This window comes from Catharus ustulatus, chromosome 1, assembly GCF_009819885.2.
Source record: "Catharus ustulatus isolate bCatUst1 chromosome 1, bCatUst1.pri.v2, whole genome shotgun sequence".
Lineage (NCBI taxonomy): Eukaryota > Metazoa > Chordata > Aves > Passeriformes > Turdidae > Catharus > Catharus ustulatus.
The window spans coordinates 60904265-60928067 of record NC_046221.1 but is presented as its reverse complement, the minus strand read 5'-3'; the positions used below and the strand labels follow the sequence as shown (position 1 = coordinate 60928067).

The 23803-nt window shown below is 38.8% G+C and overlaps 1 protein-coding gene across 4 annotated transcripts in view; it reads left to right on the top strand.

Moving 5' to 3' along the window:
- Positions 1–1185: 1185 nt before the first annotated feature.
- The window catches only part of SLC9A3 (solute carrier family 9 member A3), a 57258-nt gene continuing 34640 nt past the window's right edge, over positions 1186–23803 (top strand). For all 4 annotated transcript variants that reach the window (XM_033078577.1, XM_033078569.1, XM_033078595.1 and 1 more), the window contains exon 1: positions 1186–1633. In XM_033078577.1, coding sequence (XP_032934468.1) covers positions 1444–1633 — 190 coding nt within the window. In that variant the 5' untranslated portion in view covers positions 1186–1443. The remainder of the gene's footprint in view (positions 1634–23803) is intronic.

The following is a 23803-nucleotide window of genomic DNA, read 5'->3' as shown; positions in this document are numbered from 1 at the left end:
TTCCATGGAAATTTATAGAAATTTAATTAACTAGCTAATTGATTTATAGAGTGTCTGTGCAGGACAGATGACTATGAAAGTACAGAGATTTTTCTCCTTGGTGATTGAAATAATAAAAATAATTTCTCTGTCTTCCGATAATTTTAAAGGAGAGCTTTATCCTGTTCTTTTTTTACCTCCTAATAAAACCAGCAGTCATGTTAGGAAAGCAAAAAGGTAGTGTTTTTCCAGAGCAAGTCACACGAGGAACGGAGGGCACACATTGTTTTAGAGCACGCAAGAGCGGAGAGGAGCTGCTGCTGCTGCTACTGCTGCCGAGGTGTGTGGGAGGGCGCCCAGAGCTCTGCCCGTCGGGAACAGGATGCTCGGCTGCCCTTTTACTGCAGGGTGATCATTATCATGGGTCCGTCCGCCTGCAGCACCACGGACCCACGGCGACACGGACCAGCCGGGAGAGCAGGCAGATGCTATCAGCAGGAGAGCAGGCTTTAGGGGGAGACTAAGTACAACCTCCCGAGAGGACGTATCACGGTGTAAGAATGAAAAAAAAAAAAAAAAAAGCAAAAAAAAAAAAAAAAGCCAGATAGCGTTTTTAATATAGCACATCTTAACAAGGAGCTGCAAGCCGACCTAAGTGGAAAGCCGAATGTTGCCTGCTGGCGCCTTTCCCCGAGCACCGTGGGAAGAGGTGCTCCCTGGCGGACAGAAGGAAAAGCTGGTCTGAGGAACATGCTGCCCTGAGCTAGATGGAGCCCAGGAGGGGACTCGAGGCTGAGGAGCGGAAAGCAGCGCGTTTCCTCTGAGACAACCTGCCGGGAGAGTGGGGTTGAGGGAGGCAGGCTGACACAAAAGCATCCAAAGCGCCAGAGAGCGCAGACCTGTGGATGTCCCGCGCTCCCGGCTGCGGTGTGGGCGCGGATCCCGGGCTCCCCTAGGACATGCCCGCGGGAGGGCCCCAGCCCCGGCTCCGAGCTCCTGCAGCTCCGGGCCGCTGCCGCTCGCTGCCCGCCGACCCCCGGGCGTTCCGTCGCTCAGTGTCACTCAGTGTCCCTCAGTGTCGCTCAGTGTCCCTCAGCCCGGGCATCGCCGGCCCCGCACGCCGGGCGCTGCGGGAGCGGCGGGAGGCTCCGCCTCCGCCCCATCGGGAACCGCCTGATAAAGGCAGGTGCGGGCGAGCAGCGGGACCCCAGTTCGAAGCATCCGCTCGTGCACGGAGCCCCTGACCCGCCCTTTGGCACCACCAGGGCCAGCCGGTGCGGGACAGGACGGGACAAGAGGGACCAGGAGGGACCCTGCCGCCGCCGGCCGGGCGCGCCGCTGTCCTGCCGTCCTCTGCCGTCGGGCGCGTCTCCGCCAAGGGACAAGGACCTCGCCCCCAAGGACCTCCGGAGAGGCGGGATCTCTCCGGGAAGGGGAAGCAGGATTTTGTTGTGTGGCTTGAAGATGAGGCAGGCATCTGGAGTGGCGCTCCTCCTGGGGCTGATGGTTCTCCCAGCGGCGCTGGGACAGAGAAGCTCAGAAAGCCATAAAAATAGCAGCCAAAGCTTTGCCATCGTCTCTTTCAAATGGGATCACGTCAAGGAGCCGTATATCATTGCACTCTGGATACTTGTGGCCAGCTTGGCCAAAATCGGTGAGTCCGGAGTTACATATTAATACATGTCCTCTCCCTTTCCCTTCCCCCTTGCCCTTCTTCCACCCAACGTAAATGAAGAAAGCTTATCCTAGGTCCGCTGACCCGTTTTCAGGGGGTTTACTGTACTCTGTCCTGATTTCATAATACTGCCCTACACGGTGCTTAGCGGTGTGATTTTCAGCAGCCTCGAGGGTTACCTAGTTCATTTTCACCGCCCACGACTGCGGCTTCCGCATCGGACTCCTTGTAAACCCTTTCAAGTCCTTGAGACCTTGCATTCCTCTTGTTCCCAGGAAAAACTTTTTTGCAAAAGTGAAACAGAAATCGGGCCTTATTGGTTGCACAATATCTATTCCACTTTATGATATTCTTTTCTCCTGATTGCGATTGTTAGCTACATCAGTTGATAACATCAAAAATAAACACTGCAAACTACACATATGAACTTAGCCTTCTCTGCTTTGAAGTGCATTGCTGAATTATTGAAAGAGCATAGTTTATAGAGAAAGGTAACATGTATTAACAGACCATCTGATGTAGCTGAAAAAATACAAACTTTAGAGCACGCAGAATTTTCTTCAAGAAATTGGAATAAGTGAAAAGCCAGGACTTAGCCTAACTTCATTGTAGTCTAAATGAATTTATATGAACGCTGCACTTCTTGTGTTCTGAACTTTGTGACTTTTCCAAAAGCAATCTTGTATCAATAATGTAGTTTGCTGAACTAGAAAAGTCACTGTTTAATTGGAATGCACTTTACTTGATTGATGCGATTACTTTCAGACCTTTTGCCTTTGGGTCTAAAAACAGACCTCCAGTTTGGATGACACTGTAAATGCCATTTGCATTTAAAAGAAATATTTCCTATAATCAGTCTCACCTAAGAAGGTCAGCTGAAAATGCTACTGAAGATTTTCCTGAACTTGTACTGTTAATATTAATTTGGTATACCAGAATCACATTCCATGGATTTTTCCTGCCACAGAGAATGAAAGATGTAAAAAGGTGTACTTAGGTATATTCTATCTAGCACATAAGATAAGCATAGTAAGACCTGGAAGGAAAATGCTGTCTCCAAACCCAAAACAGCGTTTTAAAAAGAAGTCGTGTGTTACAGTTGGGGGTGATAGTGTATATAATTTTCCAGCAATATTTCCATCTTGGATTTTACTTGATTAACCATAGATATATAGCTAACCTGTTTTACTACACTATGCAAATAGTTTGTCTTTAGACAGTTGCTGAATCACCGAGTTTACATAAAAGACAATTATGCTTTAATTGACTTTCATTGATGAATTATAGCAATTAGAGAACTGGGGAAACCATATACAGGAAACAACTGACAACACTGAGTACCTATAAAATTGTGCTGAATAAAGTAATAAACAGGCTGCTCGTTTGAACCTTCTTTTTGAGATACTCTTCTAAGTAAGTATAGTTATTAAGACCTTGTGCTATTTAGACTTTGCTGTTCTGTACACGTGGCCTAGTTGTACAGTGCAATATTAGTGGTGCACAACTATATCAGTCTGTGTCCAAAGCCATTGAACCCAAGAACAGGACAGTTAGATTGTACTATACTTTAATTGCAATGGCCTGGATTGAGATTAGTTGAGATTAATATGAGCCATTTTACCGTGAAGTCCTTGATATAAACTCTTGATAAAGCACTTACTGTCAAGAGCTGAGTGGTGCTGATTCTGTTTTTAAATTCTTTGTACTTCTTTCACAGCTGCACAGAGCATGTCACTTATTAGCAGACTATACCTTAGCCACATCACTTTTCTTCTCCAAAGCTCTCAAGCTTTGTTTTTTTTCTCTCTTAACATTTGTATTTTTGATCCTATGCTACTCTAGACATGGTTTCTGAAGAAGCAATGGATAACTACTGTATTCCCCTGAGAGCCTATGAATGTTTCTGTTTTCCCCACCAGTCACAAACAACACACAGAAAAGCAAGAATGTACACTCACTGTTCATTTCTTCTTAATGAAGAAATCATGAAGGTGTTCATGTAAGTCTGTGAGAAAGGGAACTGAAAGAAAAAGCTTTTCAGCCTTTTGTCTGCCTTGGTGTGTCAAGGGTTCTGGAAAGTAGGTCAGATGATAATATTTTGATAATATTTTGAATTGTCCTATGTCCTAAAAAGTCCTATGCTGGATCAAAGAAGGCTTACATACTCCAAAAGCAGACAGAAAAGAACTGAGACCGAAACTATAGAACATCTGTCCTTGGGTTTCTTTATACCTGAAGCAGGTCAGTTGTAGTGGAGTGAAAGTGCTGTTTTTGCTGTGGTTTTTTCATCAGGGGAGGAGCTGTTCTTACTCATGCAAACTCACTTCTTCATGGCTACTGGAGTTGGGAGTTATTTTACTGATAGATGATAGACAATTGGGTCAGCAGAAAGTGTTCTAGGAATTGCAGTTGGCATCTGGAGATAAAGGTGTGTGAGAATACTTTGCTTTCTCTTGAATTAGAATAGCATTAGTGGTTTTGTGTTTATTTGGGTTTTTGTTCTTTTTAGGGTTTTTTTAGATTTTTTTTGTGTGGAAGTTCATTTTTTTAATAAAAAGTTTCAGTTCATGATGTTTTATGTCTGAGGGAAGCATTTTTGTATTAGGAGATTTTTGCAGATTTTCTGAGGCTTGATATTCATGTTGTATTGAAGGTATTCTGCAATATAAACTATTGTATGTTAAATCTCATAAGTATCCTAAATACATGGGGAAGTGCCTAGTGTTTGGGGCTTTTGGAGAAGCAAACTGCTCTTTTAGTTTTAGTTATTGGTTAACTCTAAATATTGCTACAAATGAAACTGGAAAAGAGTCTTCATACAATTGGATTTCATGCTTTATAGAAAACAAAAAATTTGTGCCTTCCATGAAATTTCTAAAGCATCTTGGTCTACTGTTTTACATACTGTAATTGATTTGATTTGACCCTCTTAATCTGAAATATTCCAACTCTTCATTCTTCCACTTCAAGTGGAACATTCTTAAGGTTCACAATGTTCTACTTTGGCTAATGATCATTATTTCCTCTTTTGATAGGCTATGTCTTATCACTACAGAAGAGTATCCTTGTGGGCTAGGGCCAATAAACTACTCACATTTGTAAATCTAAGCCAGAAAATCATCTTATCTACATGAAGAAGGTACATTAGGTACAGCTGGTAGTGGACTTCAGGTGTCCATGTCTTGGTATCTCAGTGCTCCACATGAAATAAGCACTACCACTGAAAAAGAGTAACCTCCAAACGCATACATTTATAGCTACAGACAGTACAGACATTTCCTGCTGTAGGTAAAGGATGTACCATTTTTAAACAACATGCTTACACAATATAGCTCTGGTTTAAGATGAAAGACACTTGTACGCAGACCAGAGTCTCATGTTCTTTCTAAGTTCACTTGGCCATGTGCTCTCCTTCTTTTTGTGTCTGTCACAGATAACACCTTGAAAATAAACTTTGGAAAACAATATTTTGGCAGGAAAGTCTCTGCAGGTAGAAAGACAGGTAGAAACAGGTGAAAAATCAGAAAACTTAGCAAACAAATAGAAAAAAGAAAGGAATAATGAGCTCAGAAGCTAAAAATAGCTAAGAGAAGAATTTTTTTAACACTAGGCATTGTATACAATTTTTTGGAGGGTATTTCTTAGGCCGTATCAATGCAAAAAAAAGGGAAAAAGTATGCTTTCTACTTGGGGGTTATCTAGTACATGCTTCTATACTTGTTCAAAATCCTAGGGAACAGAGAGGCTGTATTTGTATCTTCATTGGCAGTTTTGCTAGGGAAATTGTGAAATTCCTTCTTGCAGTTTAAATCCTTTTCTGCACTATAATATTTTTTCAACATTTTTACAGAAGAATGGGTAATTGTCCCAAAGTAAAAAAAAAAAGCCCTACAAAGCAGTCTTTTTGTCTGTCTGGTTCTCTGGATTTGCTCAGTGAGTGCAGATAAGCAACTGGAAGAAATGGTGGGAGAGTGACTATGAACAGGAATGAGGAAGGGTACACAGCCTTATCATTATCTGAGTCAAACCTCTTGCCAAATGTTTTTGTTGGGTATAGATTATGCTGAGTCTAAGAATGTCACAAAAGCTTTTTTTTTTTTTTTAATATGTATTTCTGTATAGTTGCAAACAAATTCTAAAGGCTTTTATATAAGAAATTATAAAACAGAGTGAAATTTGAATCCGAGGCAGGTGGTAAATCTGTCTTCAGGATTGCCACAATGCTTTGGAGGAGGGGGAAGAAATGATTCAATAACAGTGAACAAACACTCAGGAGAAGGCTGGTGAAGATACTATCAGATGGACTTGGTGAGTCCATCAGCTCTTGAGACCCCAGGAGGACATGAGATGCAGAGCACAATGCATCTCTAAGCTCAGAGATATAGGTCCCCACAAACAGTCTAGTTTCTGCATGCCTGGGCTCTTTCACATTGTCTCAAACTACCCTGAGAAAGGAGTTCTTTAGAGTATTTTGTTAACACAAACAATTGCTTTAGAGAATTTTAAGCATGTTAGGGATGGGCTAGGGAAGGAACTGTGAAATGCAGGTCTAACCACCCATCTAATTTAGACTCCCGGGGCAATATTTTCTTTGAAGAAATCAATAACCCTCCCTCCAAAGCAAACTGTCAAAACAAAAGCTCATTTGACTCCAAAGTTTCTCCTCCTGGCACTCTAGCTACTGAAAAGTATTAGTTACATAGAGAAAGTGATTTAGGGTATTGTTTTAATAAAATAAAACATGTGAGACTACCTCTTCTGTTGGCAATTCTTCAGTAAATGACATCATTTGGAAGAAATGTTGAAGGATGCTTAGCAGAAATTTACTGGGTATTTAACTGAAAATGGAATCAGAGATTCAAAGGTGATAATATCACCATATCCTGTAAAGTTTAAACTACCAGCCTCCTCATCATTGTCGATCTTGTTAAAAGCTGCTCTCATTAGCAAGTGATAATGTGAAAAAAGTCTTTACATTGTGACTTAAGAAGTCGGGACTTGGCTATGTTCCCCCATATCCTTACAAAGATAAGAAGGGGAAAATGCTTCTTTTACCTTTATTGTGAAGAAGTAGAAGCTGAAACAGGTTAGCACACTAAGAACAGAGGCACATGCATTTCCTCCCCAGACATGCATAGAACCACTATAAAATTGGCTGGCACACAATTTGTAAGATACTGTATTAGCATCTAAGCAGCAAAGTGCTGCTTAGAATAACCTGCGAGCTAGGAGTGTTAAGTACTGTAAAATCTCTATCTTTTGAAGAATTATCTTTTGTATCTAACATTTTATTTATAAGTTTTAGGCATCTGAAAAGAGTATTTCCAAAACTGAATAATAGGTTTGCATTTCCAGTAGTAGGAACAACTATGTGAGCCATCTTTTTATTAAATTTATCATTTGTGACTGCCTATTCCACATTTTATTTCCATTTGACTCTTGTGCCTTACTCATCCTTTTCCTGTACTTCCTATCTCCCTGTAACACATCTATCTTCTTCCCCCTCCCCCTCCAAGTCTTGCAAATCTCAAGCCTTAATTATTTAGAGCAGGGAAGAAGATATCAGGATAGTATAATTTGACAAGATTCAGATTACATGCCCTGGCAAATAGCAAATGTACAATGGCAACTTGTGTGAATTACATAAGAAAACAATGGTATTTTGAGAATGGCCCTGAATTGAGTACAGTTCAGGCATGCATACCTAAGGAAGGATCTCTGCCATCAATTACTTTCAGGCACCTGTGTGCAAAGTGCTCAGCGTTCTCTGCAGAACAATGGAATCCTTTTAATACTGTAGTCTTAGGATTGTTGAAACCATTGATTTACTGTCTTCAGAGCTAAAGCCACTTATTACCAAAAACCTCCCCGAAGTGACTGTAAATCTCTCATGGGGTAATGCAGCAGACCATAGCCCCATAAGAAATAAAAGCAAGCAGCAAACCCTTCTAGAGGTTCTTCAAGTGAAAGGCTGTGAGGTCCCCCTGTGTTTTTGTGGACCTTTGTGTGTTAGAGATGCTTAGCAGGGAAGCTGGTACTGGAAATCCTGAAGTAGTACATGTACAACCAGAAGCCTGTCAAAAATCAGTAGCTTTACACAAGTTTGCTTTAAGAAATGTTCAGAATTCAACTAAAAAGAGTTCTTTCGCCCCTGTTAACCAGAGTTTTAATTGCTCTGAATTAAAGAGGTAATGATTACTCAGTTCTTCTGTATCTTTCGTAGGGCTTGCTCTATTCCAAGATGAAATGTTGAGTCCAAAGTCACAGAAGAATATTTCTTATCTGAGTATTAAATTTTTCCTTTCAGGAAAATGCCTCTGATTTTTCTGTTCTCTCTGCAGCAATGCATTTAAACTAATGGCCTGAAGAACTAGAGGCTTTAATTGTTATTCAGTTTGTTGATAAGTGGCAACCATTTAAAACTAGAGACCCTTAAAACAGTCTTGGTAAACCACAGAGCACGGTGGATTGTCTGTGATGCAATATTTTGTTTCCTTTTGTAAAGCAACTTGCAGAGTATTTACCCCTGTGGAAGGATTGACTTGATACCCAATTGGCTGCTATGTAAAGCACTGTAAGGTCATAAATACTGAAACTAAGGGCTGACAAGGAAGAGCTGACCAAGATGGAATGTAAGACATCAAGTGGAAACACTTTTAATTAAGGCACGAATATTTAATGTTCATTCATGGAAGAAGAAAACTGAAAGGTATTCTGAAAGGCCTGCACAATAACAGGGGGTTTAAATAGTTGGATCGGGAGAGTTTTCTCCTTCCATTAGCTGAAAATAGAAGCAGTAATTCTGGATTCACTAAAATGTGCCTAGGAGAGAAATTCCGCTTTTATCTATTGAAGGAAAAAATGCCTTGGTTTTTGTCAAAGCCAGATGTTAAAACAGCAGTAGTCACACACCAGGGAAGAAAATCTCAGTGTAAACTGTAGACTGATTTTCAAAAACATGTGGCTATGATTCTTTCTGATTCAATTACATTTTTTTAAAAATGGGGAAAATGTTTGAACTAGCTTTATGGATTCAGCCAGTTTCATAAGTTGAGCTTTGGGGAAAATATTAAATATTAAGAAATGTGAAAAATCTTGAGACAGTGAAATTTCATAATGAAAATCTCCAGGTGAAAACAGATGGAGAGACTTGCTAGCTCCTTCATTAAAATTGTTATATTGGTTTGATGATATAATAATATTCCAGGGAGTAGGTGATACCAGTTTGTATAACATGACCTAATGTTATGTTATGTTAGTGTTGATGCTGATACACTAACAGTTGCACTGGAGGTAGACTTATTATGTGATTCTACAGAAAACTAAACATAGGTATAGTATAGAGATATTACAATCCTACTCCAGTGAAATACGAAAAAACTGGTGAATATCTAGATGCAGATTTTCAGACCTTGTCAGCTTAGATACATGCTTAGGAAATTCAGTTAACAAATGCTACTTACAGGTTTAAGTGGTCAAAATATTCCAGAATGCCTGAATTAGTCTTTGAATGCTTGCTCTTGTGTCCATGCACAGCCTAGAGTTTAAAGTGCTCTAAGACCTGGTTTGAATTAAATATCCAGATTTTCCACTGAAATAGTTCTGGCCCTAAGCTTTTCAAGCCTATTTAGTTCTCAGAATGAATTTGGGACAGTAGCAAACTGGGGAAAACCATTGGATACTGAGTCTCCTTACAGAGTTCACAGAATCATAAAATAACAGTATCACAGGCTTGTTGAGGCTGGAAGGTGCAACATCTGGTTGGTCCTGTGCTCCAGCTCACCCAGGGTGACCTACAGCTCATCACCCACGATCATGTCCACATGACTTTTGATTATTTTCGAGGATGGAGACTCCACAAACTCTCTGGGTAGGTAACTTGTGACACGGTTTGGCCACCCTCTCACCTCTGCCCAGCTGCTCTCCAGCTGGTGACCCCCTGCATAAACTGGTGTGGGGGGCTGATCCTCATCAGGTGCAGGACTCTGCATTTCTCTTTGCCAAACTTTACAAGGTTCCTGTCAGCTCATTTCTCCAGCCTGTCAAGGTCCCTCTGTATAGCAGCCTGACCCTCTGGCTTATCAGTCACTCCTCCCAAATTTGTGTCATCAGCCAAATTGCTGCCCCATCATTCAGATCATTAATAAAGGTGTTAAACAGGACTGACTCAGTACAGACCTCCGGGGTTCACCTCTAGTTACCAGCCTCCACCTATACTTTGGACCACTGATCATCACCCTTAAGGTCTGTTCATTCATCCACTTTTCAACTCACCTCATTGTCTGCCCATCCAACCCCTACAGCAATAGCCTGAGGCTGTTCTGGGAGGCAGCATCAAAGGCCTTATTGACGGTTCATTAGAAACTCATCTTCCAGGTGCATCACTTCATTGTAAGTCAAGCACTTTCATATAGTGTACCATGCTGACTCCTCCTGAGAAATTTCTGAGAAATTAGTTGCTCTATCACTTAGATTTGTAGAATTTTGGATTAGCAGTGGTCATACATGGATGGGCCTTTATTTACTCTTACCTGGTCAAAGAAAGCAACATTTCTGTATGCAGTTGGTATACTTTGGTTAACTGATACAACATTGCACACTGCAGAGGAGAGAAGAATACAAGGTGGCCATATACTGGCCACAATGGTCATGCTATCATGAATTAAAGGAAAGAATAACAAAGTTTATCTCTCATCTAAGTTAGATGCTCTCTGACCAGAGTGGCTTCAATTTTCTGTTATGAATGGTTTTCACTCATATGTCACTCACCTTTTCTGCCTTCTCTTACCTGACACAGTATGAATTTCATCTCTGATTTTAGCTAAAGCTTTTTCCTGGATGAACTGATATTCTAATGAACAATATGCTACTTGATGGGATCTTGCAGTGAGATCTCTTAACTGGTAGTACCAAGCTCAAGCAGCAGCTAAATGAGCCAGCAGGAACATGTGTAAAATCAGAGGTGATATTTGTAGTGCACCCAATTTCCTACAACTCTCTCTCCTGTGCACAAGGTATATGCCAGAAAAGCACAACTCTGATTTTCCTCTACTAGGCAGCTATTACTTCTGCATCTTCCACTTGCAACACTGGCACTTTGCAACCTTGTCTCAGTTTGTCCATTTTTAATGGGCTTTTCTCAAGAAGACTGCCTTTGTCCTTCTAAAAATAGAACCCTAAAAGTTATGACCATAATAGTCTTCTATTCCTTCCCAAAATGATACTCATTTGGCTAACTTAATTTCACTTCACAAAAGACTGTGAAAACTGACTCTGGATAGGAGGACATTTCAACTATTGAACCGTATTTTGTCAAGAAACATTACTGAATTGAAAATAAAGATTCTGAACACAGTTACCTGCTCAGATCAGCTGTGGTGGATGATCATTAGTGTAGGACAGCATATTTTCTTTCTAAGTAGAGCTATTGCTTAAATACTGTGTTTATTGTCATGTTTCTCCATTGTTTTACTTGCTACCACAAGCAACACAAATAACTTTATAGGCAAAAAACTAATTGAAGTTGCATAAACAATCTTTCTGGTGTAAAGAGCTGAGAAAGATAGTCTATATCTAGAAAAATGAACACTTTTGAACTGAGAAGTGCCCTGATCGGTAATGAAAAAGTACAATGACATGTATGAGAATAAAGGCAGGATGGAAGCTACAGATGAGGGTGCTGTTACCTAAGCATACAAACCATGGAATTAGATTGTTAACGAACAATAAAAAGAGCAGAAAGAATCTCCATATTTGCTTTCAAAGCCTAACAAACAGATAAATTTATCAATTAATTTCTCAATTTCTGTTGCTTATCACAAAGATAATAATTTGAGTGTCATTAAAGGTTTTCTGTTAAAATATCTTGTATTCATTGAGAGGATTTTGTCATAAACTACCGCATGATAGATTCTATCAAGACGTCTGTTAATCATAATGTCTTATCAGGAGTTAGCAATGTAAGATTTTTGGGACTTTGCTCTATAAAGCTTTGAGAGGATTGCTTTCACTCTTGGGCAATCTGTCCTCAGGAGGACTTATCCAGTAACTCTCCATGTTATCCCGTGGAGTACAGTGTATCTGCTGTACAGGCAGCATTTCTTATTCAAGATAATAGGCAGCATCAATTTTTTCAGTTCAGTGTCATGCTAAGTATCCCTTCAGATGAGGGAGCCACCCTTCTACCTGCTCCCAGAGATTCTATAAAGCTTCTGGGCTATTTGAAGTTGGATCTGCCAACTGCTGCATGGAGCAAAGTCTTATGATTCAAGGCAAGAATAAAAGATAGGTTAGTAGCTCAGTCAGGCCAGATATCAAAATGGTTGTGTACCAGCTGTATTAGAGACTGAAACTTGTACCAGTGAAAACTTACATTGCTTATGCAGTAGAAGTGTCTGGAAAAGGAAGGCTGGTTTCGTTACTTTCTTCTTGACAGACTTTAGAGAAAAAATCAACATTCCTCCAAAATTTTTGCTAGAAATAAGGAAAATAACAAGTTCAGAAACTTTGACTTACTTTTTTTTCAGAGCACTGGAGTCAGCGAAAAATAAAGTTTTGTAATTCACCTTCCATCTCTGCTGCTCAAGTTAATTCAATCAATTTTCAGACATTCTCTGATCTCAGGGTGAGGTTATTACAATTTACATGAGCTTAAAAAAAAAGGACTGTCACATTTACCATGGACTTAAGGAGAGCAGTAATTCCATAGTACATAATACCTTAATCTTATTTGAACCTCATGTTCTCTAGCCTTTCAGTAAACAGAAGAACATCTTGTTTCCATGTCTTGAATACCTGTACTGAAGAAAATGGTAATTAAGAGAAAAGCTAAAATTTTTTTTTTAACCAAAATTATTACTTTCGAGCACTCAGTAAAACATCTTAATTCTTCAGCCTTTCTTAGGGAATATAGCCCAGTTGACCTTACTAAAAACCATAATTTTTAAGGCATGTCCACTTGAATAATGGTGTTCGGTGTTTGAAAGTATGAGGATGTAAAAACAGCAGGAGGAAGTATGAAGTTCCCTTCTGTTTATTGTGATTTATGAGTAAAGATTAAAAGCAGTCCTAGACAAACCTGCCACTGCAAGTGGAAATTCAGCTTGTGTGTGGGTACTGAAGCACTTGTGGCAGGAAAGACCTATGCAAATGTAAAGGAGGATGGTCTTACATTTTCCTCGTTCAGCCTGGTGTAGCATGTGCTGTCTGCATTTTGGAGGACCCCAATGTGTTGAAAGTCAGTAGAATCTTGTCAATATGCAATATGTGATAAAATCCTTTTGGATTATAGGGAGGTGAAGAAGTACTATTGCCAATGGTAAGGTTTCTGCTGTAGTGCCTAAAAGACAGAATCCTGGATCCAGCCAGGACAGGGCTAATTTTTGCAGTAGCTAGGAGGAGCATGGCTATATCTCTCAAGTCAGTTTCTGGGGAGGGTGGGAGGGTTCCCACTCTGTTGGGTTGTGAGGAAGAGGCAGGGTCAGGGAAGTGCTGGGGGTTTTCTGTGAGGGGTGGACAACAATGTGAATCAGTCACCTTTTTTCTTGTACTGCTCTGGAGTTGGTATTGCTCCTTGTTTTATTTTATTGTTGCTTCCTGGGTGCATCAAAAGCAGCATGGCCAGCAGGTCAAAGTGGGGTGATTCTCCCTCTGCTCTGGCCTGGTGAGAGCCTGCCTGGAGTACTGTGTCTAGCTCTGGGGTCCTCACACAGGAAGGAAAAGGACCTGTTGGAGCAGGTCCAGAGGAGGCCACCCAGATGACCAGAAGGTTGGAGCACGTCTCCTATCAAGACAAGCTGAGAGCATTCAGGTTGTTCAGTTGGAGAAGGTTCTGGGGAAACCTCATTGTTGTCTTTCACTACTTAAAGGGTGCCTGTAACAAAGACTGCGACAGACTATTTAGCAGAGCCTGCTGCGATAGGAGTAGGACTAATGGTTAGTCCTTCAGGAATCTTTCAGGCTACATAGAAGGAAGAAATTTTTTATTATCGGGGTGATGAAACACTGGAGCAGGTTACACAGAGAGGTAATAGATGCCCAGTCTCTGGAAATATTCAAAGCCAGGACAGGTCTTTGAGCAGCCTGGTCTAGTTGACCAGGCTCGTTGCAGGGGGTCAGAATAGATGACCTTCAAAGGCCTCTTCAAACCCTAACCACTTTAGGATTCAACTGAAATTTAATTCCTATATACGTGCTAATAAAAGTAAAAAAGAGGCACAGCTGTGGATAGTTTAGTAGTATTTGGTTCATATTGAATTCTTACTGCTCCCAAAGTTCAATTTCTGCACAGATATTTTTAGGAATATATGCAAAATCTTTTCCCCATATTGGAAGGGATCTGACTATATAAGGTACATTCTTGTACAAAGAAAAGGATCCTATGTTGATGTGACTTTGTACTTTATATCATACAACAGAATCATGCTTAGTCTATACGTGTGGCATTCTGGATTTTTTTTTACTTAGGAAGGGATTTGTGTCTGGTTTCTACCTTTCTTTTTCCTTGAAATAAGCAGCCGTCTTAAGTACCCAAACTGTTTGAGTCGTGAGCTGGGTGTCATACACAGGTTTAGTCAGTTGTTTTGTTCCCTTCCTTTTTACTTCTCCACTGTGGAAAATAATGTTAAACTAATCTCCTTGTGAACTTCTTTTTGCACTCTATCCTTTCTCATTTTGCCTGTGTGTGCACTACAAAACACAAATGCATAACTGAAATAAAAAGCTGTCTTACCACCTTCCTACTGCATTTCAAAACATCAAAGCTATTTTCCACGCACTACATTTTACAGTATAAAGACACTAACTAAACCACAGTTCTATCTACTGCTACCATTGTGTACATCACCTCTCAAATGAGATAATGAAGGTATGAGAGTTAACGTGTTGCTTAACTGGAGAAACTGTAGGGATCGAAAATCAAAAGTCGTGCTAAAGCACATTGAATGATAGCAATATCTCAGAGCCATTTGCAGGAAAAAATTGGAGTGATATAAACTAAAATGCACCTTGCTCTTAAGTCTGAGAGAAAATAAATAACGTCTGGATTTCTAAGCAAATTTACTTTCTTACGGGCAGGAATGGGTGCATTCAGTAACAAAGCATGTCACATCTTCTGTTTTCTGTTGCCTAACTCAAACTCACAGGCTTGATTGGTGAAAATGGTGTTTTCTTAATAGACAGAGTACTGTGTAACTATGGTAACGTGAGAATTGTTGCCTCTTTCTTTCCCACATACCACCTTGCTCAGTTCTTTACCATATTCTTTCTGACTAGCACCACTAATGTTAAAAGAGCTATTCTGTCATGAAGTAAATTCCATAAGCTATTTTCCACAATAGTATACGGAGAAACAGGTAAGTGACAAGTAATGTCTAGAGCATTCTCAAAGACAGAAGTTTTTACTTGCTTCTCCATTTTCTGACAAAGCCCTGGGATCATAAACCATTCACTGAGATGCTTCCACAGCCCTATAAAATTAGAGAATCATGGAATCATAGAATGGTTTGGGTTGGAAGGGATCTTAAAGACCTTAAAGTCCCAACTCCTCCCAACTGCATGGGCAAACACATCTTCCCCTAGACCAGGTTACCCACAGCCTCTCCAGTCTGGTATTGAACACCTCTAGGGATTGGGAGTCCACAGCCTCTCTGGAAACCTGTTCCAGTGCATCACCACCCTTATAGCAAAGAATTTCTTCCTAGTATCTACCCTCCTTCAGCTTAAGGCCATTTTCCTCTTGTTGTTTTACTGTGTGTCCATGGGAAAAGTTCCTCTCCAGCATTCTTGCAGTCCTCCTTTAGGTACTGGATGATGCTATAAAGTCTCCCTGGAGTCTTGAACAACTGAACTGAAGTCTCTGAACAACTCCAACCCTCACATTCTGTCTTCATAGCAGTTCTCCTGCCCTATGATCAACTTAGTTGTCTCCTCTGGACCTGTTCCAACAGGTCCATAGCTTTCCTCTGCTGGGGACCTCAGAGTTGGATGCAGAACTGCAGGTGGGGTCTCACCCAGGAGGAGAAGAAGGGCAGAATGTCCTCCCTTGCCCTGCTGCCCACGCTGCTTTGGATGCAGCCTGGGATACAAGTGGATTTCTAGGCTGTGAGCGAATACTGCTGAATTGTGTTCATCTTGGGAAGAGACTTCATCTGTTGTCATCCTGGGCACCTTATGTCTACAGGGAGTGTTTCTCTTTAAAGTATTTCTAACTTCTTGGTTAAAAATCTTACCTAGAAACTCTGAGATGACCAAATTTCTAGCACATGTGAACAATATACTTGAGTTTCTGAAATTATGTACAAGAGTTGTAGTCCACCATGAAACTCCTCTCTTACCAAGCTGTTGGAGACTCTCCTCCAACATATGACTGGCAAAACTTTGAAGCTTTTCAGGGGGTGCAGTAGTATTTACTTCCAATGGAAACTAGCCTGGCATATTTTGTTAATTCTCTCAAATTACATTTATTTTCAGTTTTAAGCAAGGTCTACTTGACGTGTGTTTGGTTAGGGTTTTTTTTTGTCTGTTGGCATCGCTAGTGAATTCGAATACCCTAATGCTTACTTAATTTACTGCTGTAATCGGGAGTACTTCCACTGTAATTCCATGCTATTCCACTTGTATTAATTAAAATCCTACTGGGGTGGAATGTAAGGGCTAGGAAGCAAGCCAATCTGCCAATGCCTGAAAAAAGTAGTTTCCTACCTCATGACTTGGAGCAGCCTTCATAGCTATTTGTCCTAGCCCTTAGGGTTTAATTATGTCCCTCATGCCCTTCCTAGCAGCAACAATCCTTACTATGCCTTGCTGGAAGCAGTACAGGGAAAGAAGAGAAAGTCCCTACCATATAAGAACAATTACAGAGTTTCAGGCTACTATTGGTATTCATTAAATTATTTTTTCCTCATCTTCTTTTTCTTTGTGTACAGCAGACCACAACCAGGGAGAACTGATTATTTCTTTTTATTCAGGCTTTGGTAATTCCTTACATAATTTTTCATACAACAGCAAAACTGCTTCCATATATTACTAATAATGCATTCCCATGCAGTTTTCATCTGTATGAGCAGATGCCAAAACATTCCCATGAGGATGTCTTTGTTCCAATTAATTTATCATTAAAACAGAGGTTGAAAGGGAAAAAAAAATTCAACAATTCATAGTGTAAAACTCAGTTCTTGGCATTTCTTTATTTAACCCAGGTTACTGGAAAATAATTTGGTGTTTTAAAAATAAAAAAATGCTTTCACTCTCTGTCGATAACTTTCAGTGAATCTTTGAAGACCATTTTAAAGCTGGAGCAGTTGCAATACATTGCAACTTAATTTTAATACCTTTATATAGCAAGTGAAGCAGTTTTATGATTCTTTTACTGTCCTGTTTTATATCCTCTACTATACTTCAAGGTGTTTCTAATGTGTACTTTGCTCTCATTTTGAAATATTATTTTTGACTGTTCCCATTATTTTTTCAGTGCCATTCAGTTCCATAAGGAACTGAATGGTACCACACTTGCACTGCAGTGGGACTGCTCCTTCAAAAAGGAACTATTTAGCATAATTATGATAAAATGTGCCTGTTTAAACTTCATTATGTCCTAAGTGCTTATAGAGGTAATAGTTGCTTACTCACACACTTCTTTGAATTTGACTTGAGGCTATTTTATTAGGCTATGACCTATCAGCTGAGAACCTTGACCTGTATGTTGGTTACATTTTTAATTGCTAACATATTTTGTTAATTGTTCACCTACAGAGAACAGCTACCTAAAATCTCCTCCTTAATGAGCTCATTAAAATGCTGTATGCTTTGTAAACGGTGACCATTACATGTGTGACAAATAAAGAGAGCTTTCTTGAGCTGGATTAAACCAAACTCAAACCAGTCCTTCCATATGAAGGACTTTTGAGCCTTGCTTAGGAAAAATGTCCAAGATTAAGTATATATAATATTAATAGGCATACTCATGTTGTATATTTTAAGGCAGTACCAAGATCCAATACCAAAAATGGCTTTTACCTCTTGTTGTACAATCTATGTCTCTTACATCTCTGAGTTTTTTCAGATATAAAATAACTCCAAGTTTTTTTCAATGAATCTCATTTTTTCTAGATTGGGTAAAAGCACAAGGTACTGATTAATAAAATAATTTTATGTTTGTCTAAGGAAATAGATAGACAAAATCTTTAAAGTCTGTTTTCTTAAGAGATTTTTGCTCATTGTATATAAACAAGTCAAAATGGCAACATCAATTCACAACACTTGTTGTTGCAAGGTCCACAGAACAGAATCCAAAGGACTATAAAATATGCTATCAGTCTCCTGAGCAGGAAAAAAAGAACTGAGCACACTGTTGATAAAGATTAGAAAGGCAAATATAGATAATAATGATCAGTTTCAGTTCTGACGAGTCTACCCAAACACTTCCTGGACAGACTAGAAATGCAGTCTCTAATGCTTTGAATCCTTGCCTCAACTGAACCTCTCTTAGAACACAATAGAAGATTTTTTTTTTTTCTTTGATTTAAGCCTAAATTAATCTGCAAATAAGACAGGGTAAAATAGTTTCTCTGTGGATAAAGAAAAGATGAGGTAAAAGTATGAAACTATAAGAGGATTATTTTTCAGTCACAGGAAGTCACTAGAGTTTAGTTTTTGGACTGGTATTATGCAGGGCTTTGGTTTTACTCTCTTTTTGATTTACCACTGCACAGAAGTGGGCCTCGCTACTGAAGGTTTCTGGTGACACATTTCTGCAGGCATTATCAGTATTCGTGCAGGTCTGGCTACTGTACAAGGAAAAATATATAATCCTGAGTACTATGAGAAGGGGTGTAATATAGTAATACCAAGGGCAGTTTCACTCAGAGGCCGTGACAAGAATTGACACGAGACTGGGAAGGGGAATACAGGGTGACTGTGAGTCACCAGTGTGATAAAGAATCCAGGATGTTGCTGAACTACAGATTGTGATAGGAAATTATTAATGCTGTTGGACCCATTTCTACTATGACTCATGCAGAATGTGGTCCATATTTCTGGTGGCTCTGAATCCACAAAGGATTCAAATACATTGAAATAGGCAGAGTTGAAGACTGAAAAGAAGTACTTTACTTTAAAAAACAGAGACAAGAAACAATAAGACTGTGTGTTTTTCTCTCTGTTTATGTCATAGGAAATTAAGGAATTAATATTAGGGCAAACCAACCATTTAAGAAAATTTATATCACTCCCACAAAGGAAAATGGACATAAAATAGCTGTGGACAAGTTCAGGCTAGAAATCAGAATTAAGTCTCTAACTGTGATGAGGGCTAGTAGTGTACCTTCACATAGACTTAGCTGGAGCAATAATCCTCTCAAATGAGGATCATTAAATATGATGGTGTGATATATGAAGGTGTGGATAAACAGCCAATTAGCCCTTCTAATACTTATGGTTCTTGATGAGAATTCCCAGATATTCTGTGCAGGCTACTTAAGCAGCTGTAGTTAGTTGAAAGGCATGCCTATGGTTGTGCAGGCAAGAAATGCTGTGTTTGCTAAAGTAGGAAACTCACGAAGTCAAGTCATGAAAAGCATTTTAACAAAGAGATCCAGTACAACTGATGGCAATGTGCTGAAGGCTGCAAAACTGGTGCATCTGTGAGAATAATAAAAATTACAAGGATAGACCAGAAAATGAAAGACCTGAAAGTATTACGAAATCAAGGCACATGTTATAGCATGTGCAAGAAGTTTATTGGGGAACTAGAAGGTGGGCATAACGGTTGAGAAGTAAAGAGAGACATAATAAAAGATAAGAGAATTATAAACTAGTAAAACTTCATTAGACAGGAAATGGTATCAAAACCCTTCTCTTAGTAAAGAGTGGAGTAAGCAGAGATTAGCCTTATCAGCAAAATGTATAGAGAAAGTTGAGATTGAAGTGGCAGATGTATAAATAAATTTGCCTGATAAACAGAAGACAAAGTAACTGTAGCATTGAAGAGAGCTACTTATAAAAACCACCCACATGATTAGAAAGTGAAACACTAACAGTCATTATTGTTAAGGAATTTTCTAGGCCATTGCAATGGGGAAGTTTGCTAAGGATTCTGTGCTGTCCATTTTGTAAGAAAAAAATCAGTGTTATTCTGAACTATGTGATGCACAGACTGGGACGGACATACACTGCCCTCAGTATCATGAGAGATACGAGCACACACCAGAAGAAGACAATTAAGATCAGTGATCATATGAGACTCTTGGTAAACCAAGAGTGAGAAGAAATTTTAAAACACAGTGACTCCTCAACTTCTTTTTAGATGTCAGGGCTCCTACTTATACAGTTGAACGGGAAACAATCTCCAAATAATCTAATCTAATCTAATCTAATCTAATCTAATCTAATCTAATCTAATCTAATCTAATCTAATCTAATCTATCTACATTACTCTTCTAAAGCAGTTTGTAGATGAAAAAAAAAACCAAATAGGGGAAAAATAATAGAAAGTACACAATTGTCTCTGTCCCAGCATCCACACACAGTTCCTACACCATGAAAGCTGCAATCTCTCGCAGGGGCTTGTCTAGGCCATACAGCATACACATTTCTACAGCACTGCAGCATCTCTCCTGGTACGGCAGATGCAGCAGGTTAGTCTGAGCTGTGACCTGTTATGTAGCTGCAACTAAAGTGTGGGGCTATGGAAAGTGCCCAGGGATCCATACCTTTTAGGCATGGGAGAAGCAAAATGATCCTTTCTTGAAAATCCATGTTCTGTAATGTATTTTAGAGCCATGTGTAAGTCAGGCAGACCAACATAATAGTAATGGATTAGGGCTTTCCAGAATCTTTTGAGTTACATTACTAACTACAGTTGATACAATTTAGGTCACAAGCTGGTATTTAACTATACTTTGAGCTATTATACAGGCAAGATAAAGCAGATTTTTTTTCCAGGTATGCTATTCAATTTTTTTTTTTTTTGTGTTAAATAATAACACATATCTGCAGAAGGCACCACTGAAAAAATTGCAAAAAGAGTAGAACTAAACAGTTTTTGAATTAAATTCCTTTATAATGCTAAGGAGAATGTGAACAGGTAGATAAGGTAAGACACAAAAATTTCATGCTCGCCAGTCAGTGTCTGGAAGATTTTAGAGGACAGAGTTCCTTTTGGGCAGAATATTCTTCTGTGTAATTTATTATGCCTTCTCTTTAGAAGTTTCTTTGTTGTGGTATTAAAAAAATCTGATTGTGTGCTGCCTTGGAGATACTGTTACTTGCATTTCTGAAAAGTAAAGAAGCACAAAGGAGCTTGCAGCGTTTTGCTCTCACACTGGTCCAGGGTTTTCACCGGCTACAGGGAATCAACTCTTGGAGCTCCAATTCAGAAGCACCCATGGCTTGATGAGGTATAACTTCAATTTTATAAGTGAAAATAAAAAGTCAGAACTGGAAAACAGACTAATAAGGTAGTGTCAGTGCACATTTGAACCATCCCTAAAAATGCATATGGGAGACATCACACCTGCCATTAACCCTGATAGGAGGAGCTTAGAAATGTTTGGCTGATCATATTTTAATTTTCTAAATTATTTTTTTAGTCCTTGGATTTTATCCAAAGATACATGGAAAAAAGATCAGCAGAGAATTATCACCCTTATTGTAGGTCAATTCTTGATTTCTCTAAAACACACGTGTACTGTGCATGTGCAGTCAGTTTTGTGATTGACTGGAAATGTGATACTAGCTGCAAAAATTATTTCACTTTTTTCAGAGACTTGATTTTACACTATCAAAGTTAATGGAAATGTAATTATTCATTTGAAATAGTGTTGAAATGACTGCATAAATCCTGAAACTTAGCAGTATTTTAAATAGGTAGTTTCAGATTCTTGTTTTTGCAGTGCTGGATTTTCAAAAGGTTGTAAATCTATCTTAAATTGTTCATTTCAGCTGGAAATAATGCAAAAAATCTAACTCTATTCTAATCTAGATCTATTAAAATATTTCCTTTGATAAGAAAAATATTGTATTGATTAAAACCAGGTTTTGTTAGAGATCATTTAAAAAAATGAAAATCCTATTTCAGAAAATTTGTAGGTGTCTACAAATATTACAACTTGAAAATTAATTGTACAGTATCTTTTCTTTATTATGTTTAGTTTTTTTTTCTTTCTTTTAACCAGTCTTTCTGTCTTCATTTCTTTGACTAAGTGAGAAAGAACTTATTCTGCTAAACCACATCTTCCAAAGAAGTCGCAGATGGCCATTCCACCAAAGGATCTAATCTAAATTACTGCATTTCTAAAAGGCCATAAATCCCAACTTACTTCTTAAAGTGTATTTCATTCTTTGAGTTAAAAGAAAGTGGTTCCAGACATCACAGATTGCTAATTTGTTTTGTCTTTCTCATCAAATGGCTTAAATGCCACAACTCCTTTTCCTGGATTTCAAAGGAAGCATCTGAAAAAAATCACAGGATGTTTATACTTTGCAAATGTTTCTTAATTTTGTAGAAAGCTTCTAATTTGGTGATGCTCAGCTTGAATTTAAACACAGTTTAAATTCAGTTTACCTAGTAGCCAGTCCAAACCACTTCAAACCAGGTATAGGATGCACTCGAAGGGAGGCATATGTTTAACTTTTTCTTTAATACTGTATCTAGACTTAGGTAGAAGAATTCCAAATGCTAAATGTTAAAATGTCAAAAATTATAGATCACAAAATTGCCCTGTGCACAGTTATTCCTTTTATGCCATGAACTGTCTACAGGTGTTCTTCCTTTACCCTTACCCTCTCCTTACTAAAATAGATTAATGTACTTTTCCTTATTAACAGCAGTGAAAGTAGACAATTTCATCTCTGGATCCATCACATAGTAATTTATCTGAACAGCACTGCATGCTATCCTCCTTCCTGAGAGCTGAAATTTCTTTCACATCAGAATCAAACTAAACTCCTTGTCCATTAGGAGTTTACAAAAACTTGCTGGATTGTATTTTGCTCCTCAGTCGGGCAAAACACGCATGCTAGATATTCAGGTGTAATTAAAGCTTCCAGTTCTACTTTCTCATGGGGACGCAGTTCATTTTGTGGGACAGTTTTTGGATCTCTTTTAGACAAGTAAAGGCAAACTTTATGAAATGGAAGGGCTGTCGTTATGTGAGTTTGTAATTCTCTCAGAATATATCAGAGACATTGCTTCAGAATAATTAATTACAAAAATAAACATTAAGGAGTGAATTTGGAATTAATCCATATCAAATCCCACAAATGTAATAACTACTCATAATATACAATCTTGAATAACTATATTTTATACACATAGCCAGAAAAAAAATTGAGTAGGTTCAAATATGAGCTCAAACATTAAGTTCCAATTGCATCTCAGTCCAAAGCTATTTTATTGAATTTTTAATTGAATTTAATCAGTTGTGGTATTTTCCTTTTACATATTTCTATGCTTATAGACATTCCTGATAATCATATAGCATGCTCTCTGCCTGAAGAGTTAGCAAGGCAGTTATCCTAAAACCAATACAGTCTGTTTTTCAGATTTTGCTTGGGCCAAATACAAAAATGAAAAGAGGTTTCTCTAGAGCCCATTCAATTAAAAACTTTCCTGTCCATGGCCTGAATCCTTAGACTAACAGAGAAGAAGAATTTATTGCTGATAATACTAAAATCTGGTACAGATAATCAGTGGGTTGGAATTAAATGGGACAGAGACAGATAAGACAGAGCTGATTCACTGGGAAAATGTGGCTTTTAGGAGTAGACAATGTTATAACCAAAATCAGATTGACTTCCCAACATTCAAAACTGGTTTTGATTTTGAATATGAAATTTTAGCTGGACATTGTTTTTTCCCAAATGCCTAGTTTTAAAAAGCCTTCATAGGTTCATTTTAAATTTTTAACTTTAACTTCTTGCAGTCATGGCTTATCTGCTAATGTAAGAGTAGGAAAAACAGACTTTGGTTAGTAAGACTAGCTCAGCAACATTCATTTTCAGGGATAAGGAGATAATCTCCTCTCTGTGAGGTGATAAATTAGTTGATAATTCACTGACTGGAAATTCAAGGAATCAAGAATGACTGACTAGTAGGAAAGACTTTTGAGAAGGTAAATGCCACAATTTGTACACATGGAATAGTAGCTAGTT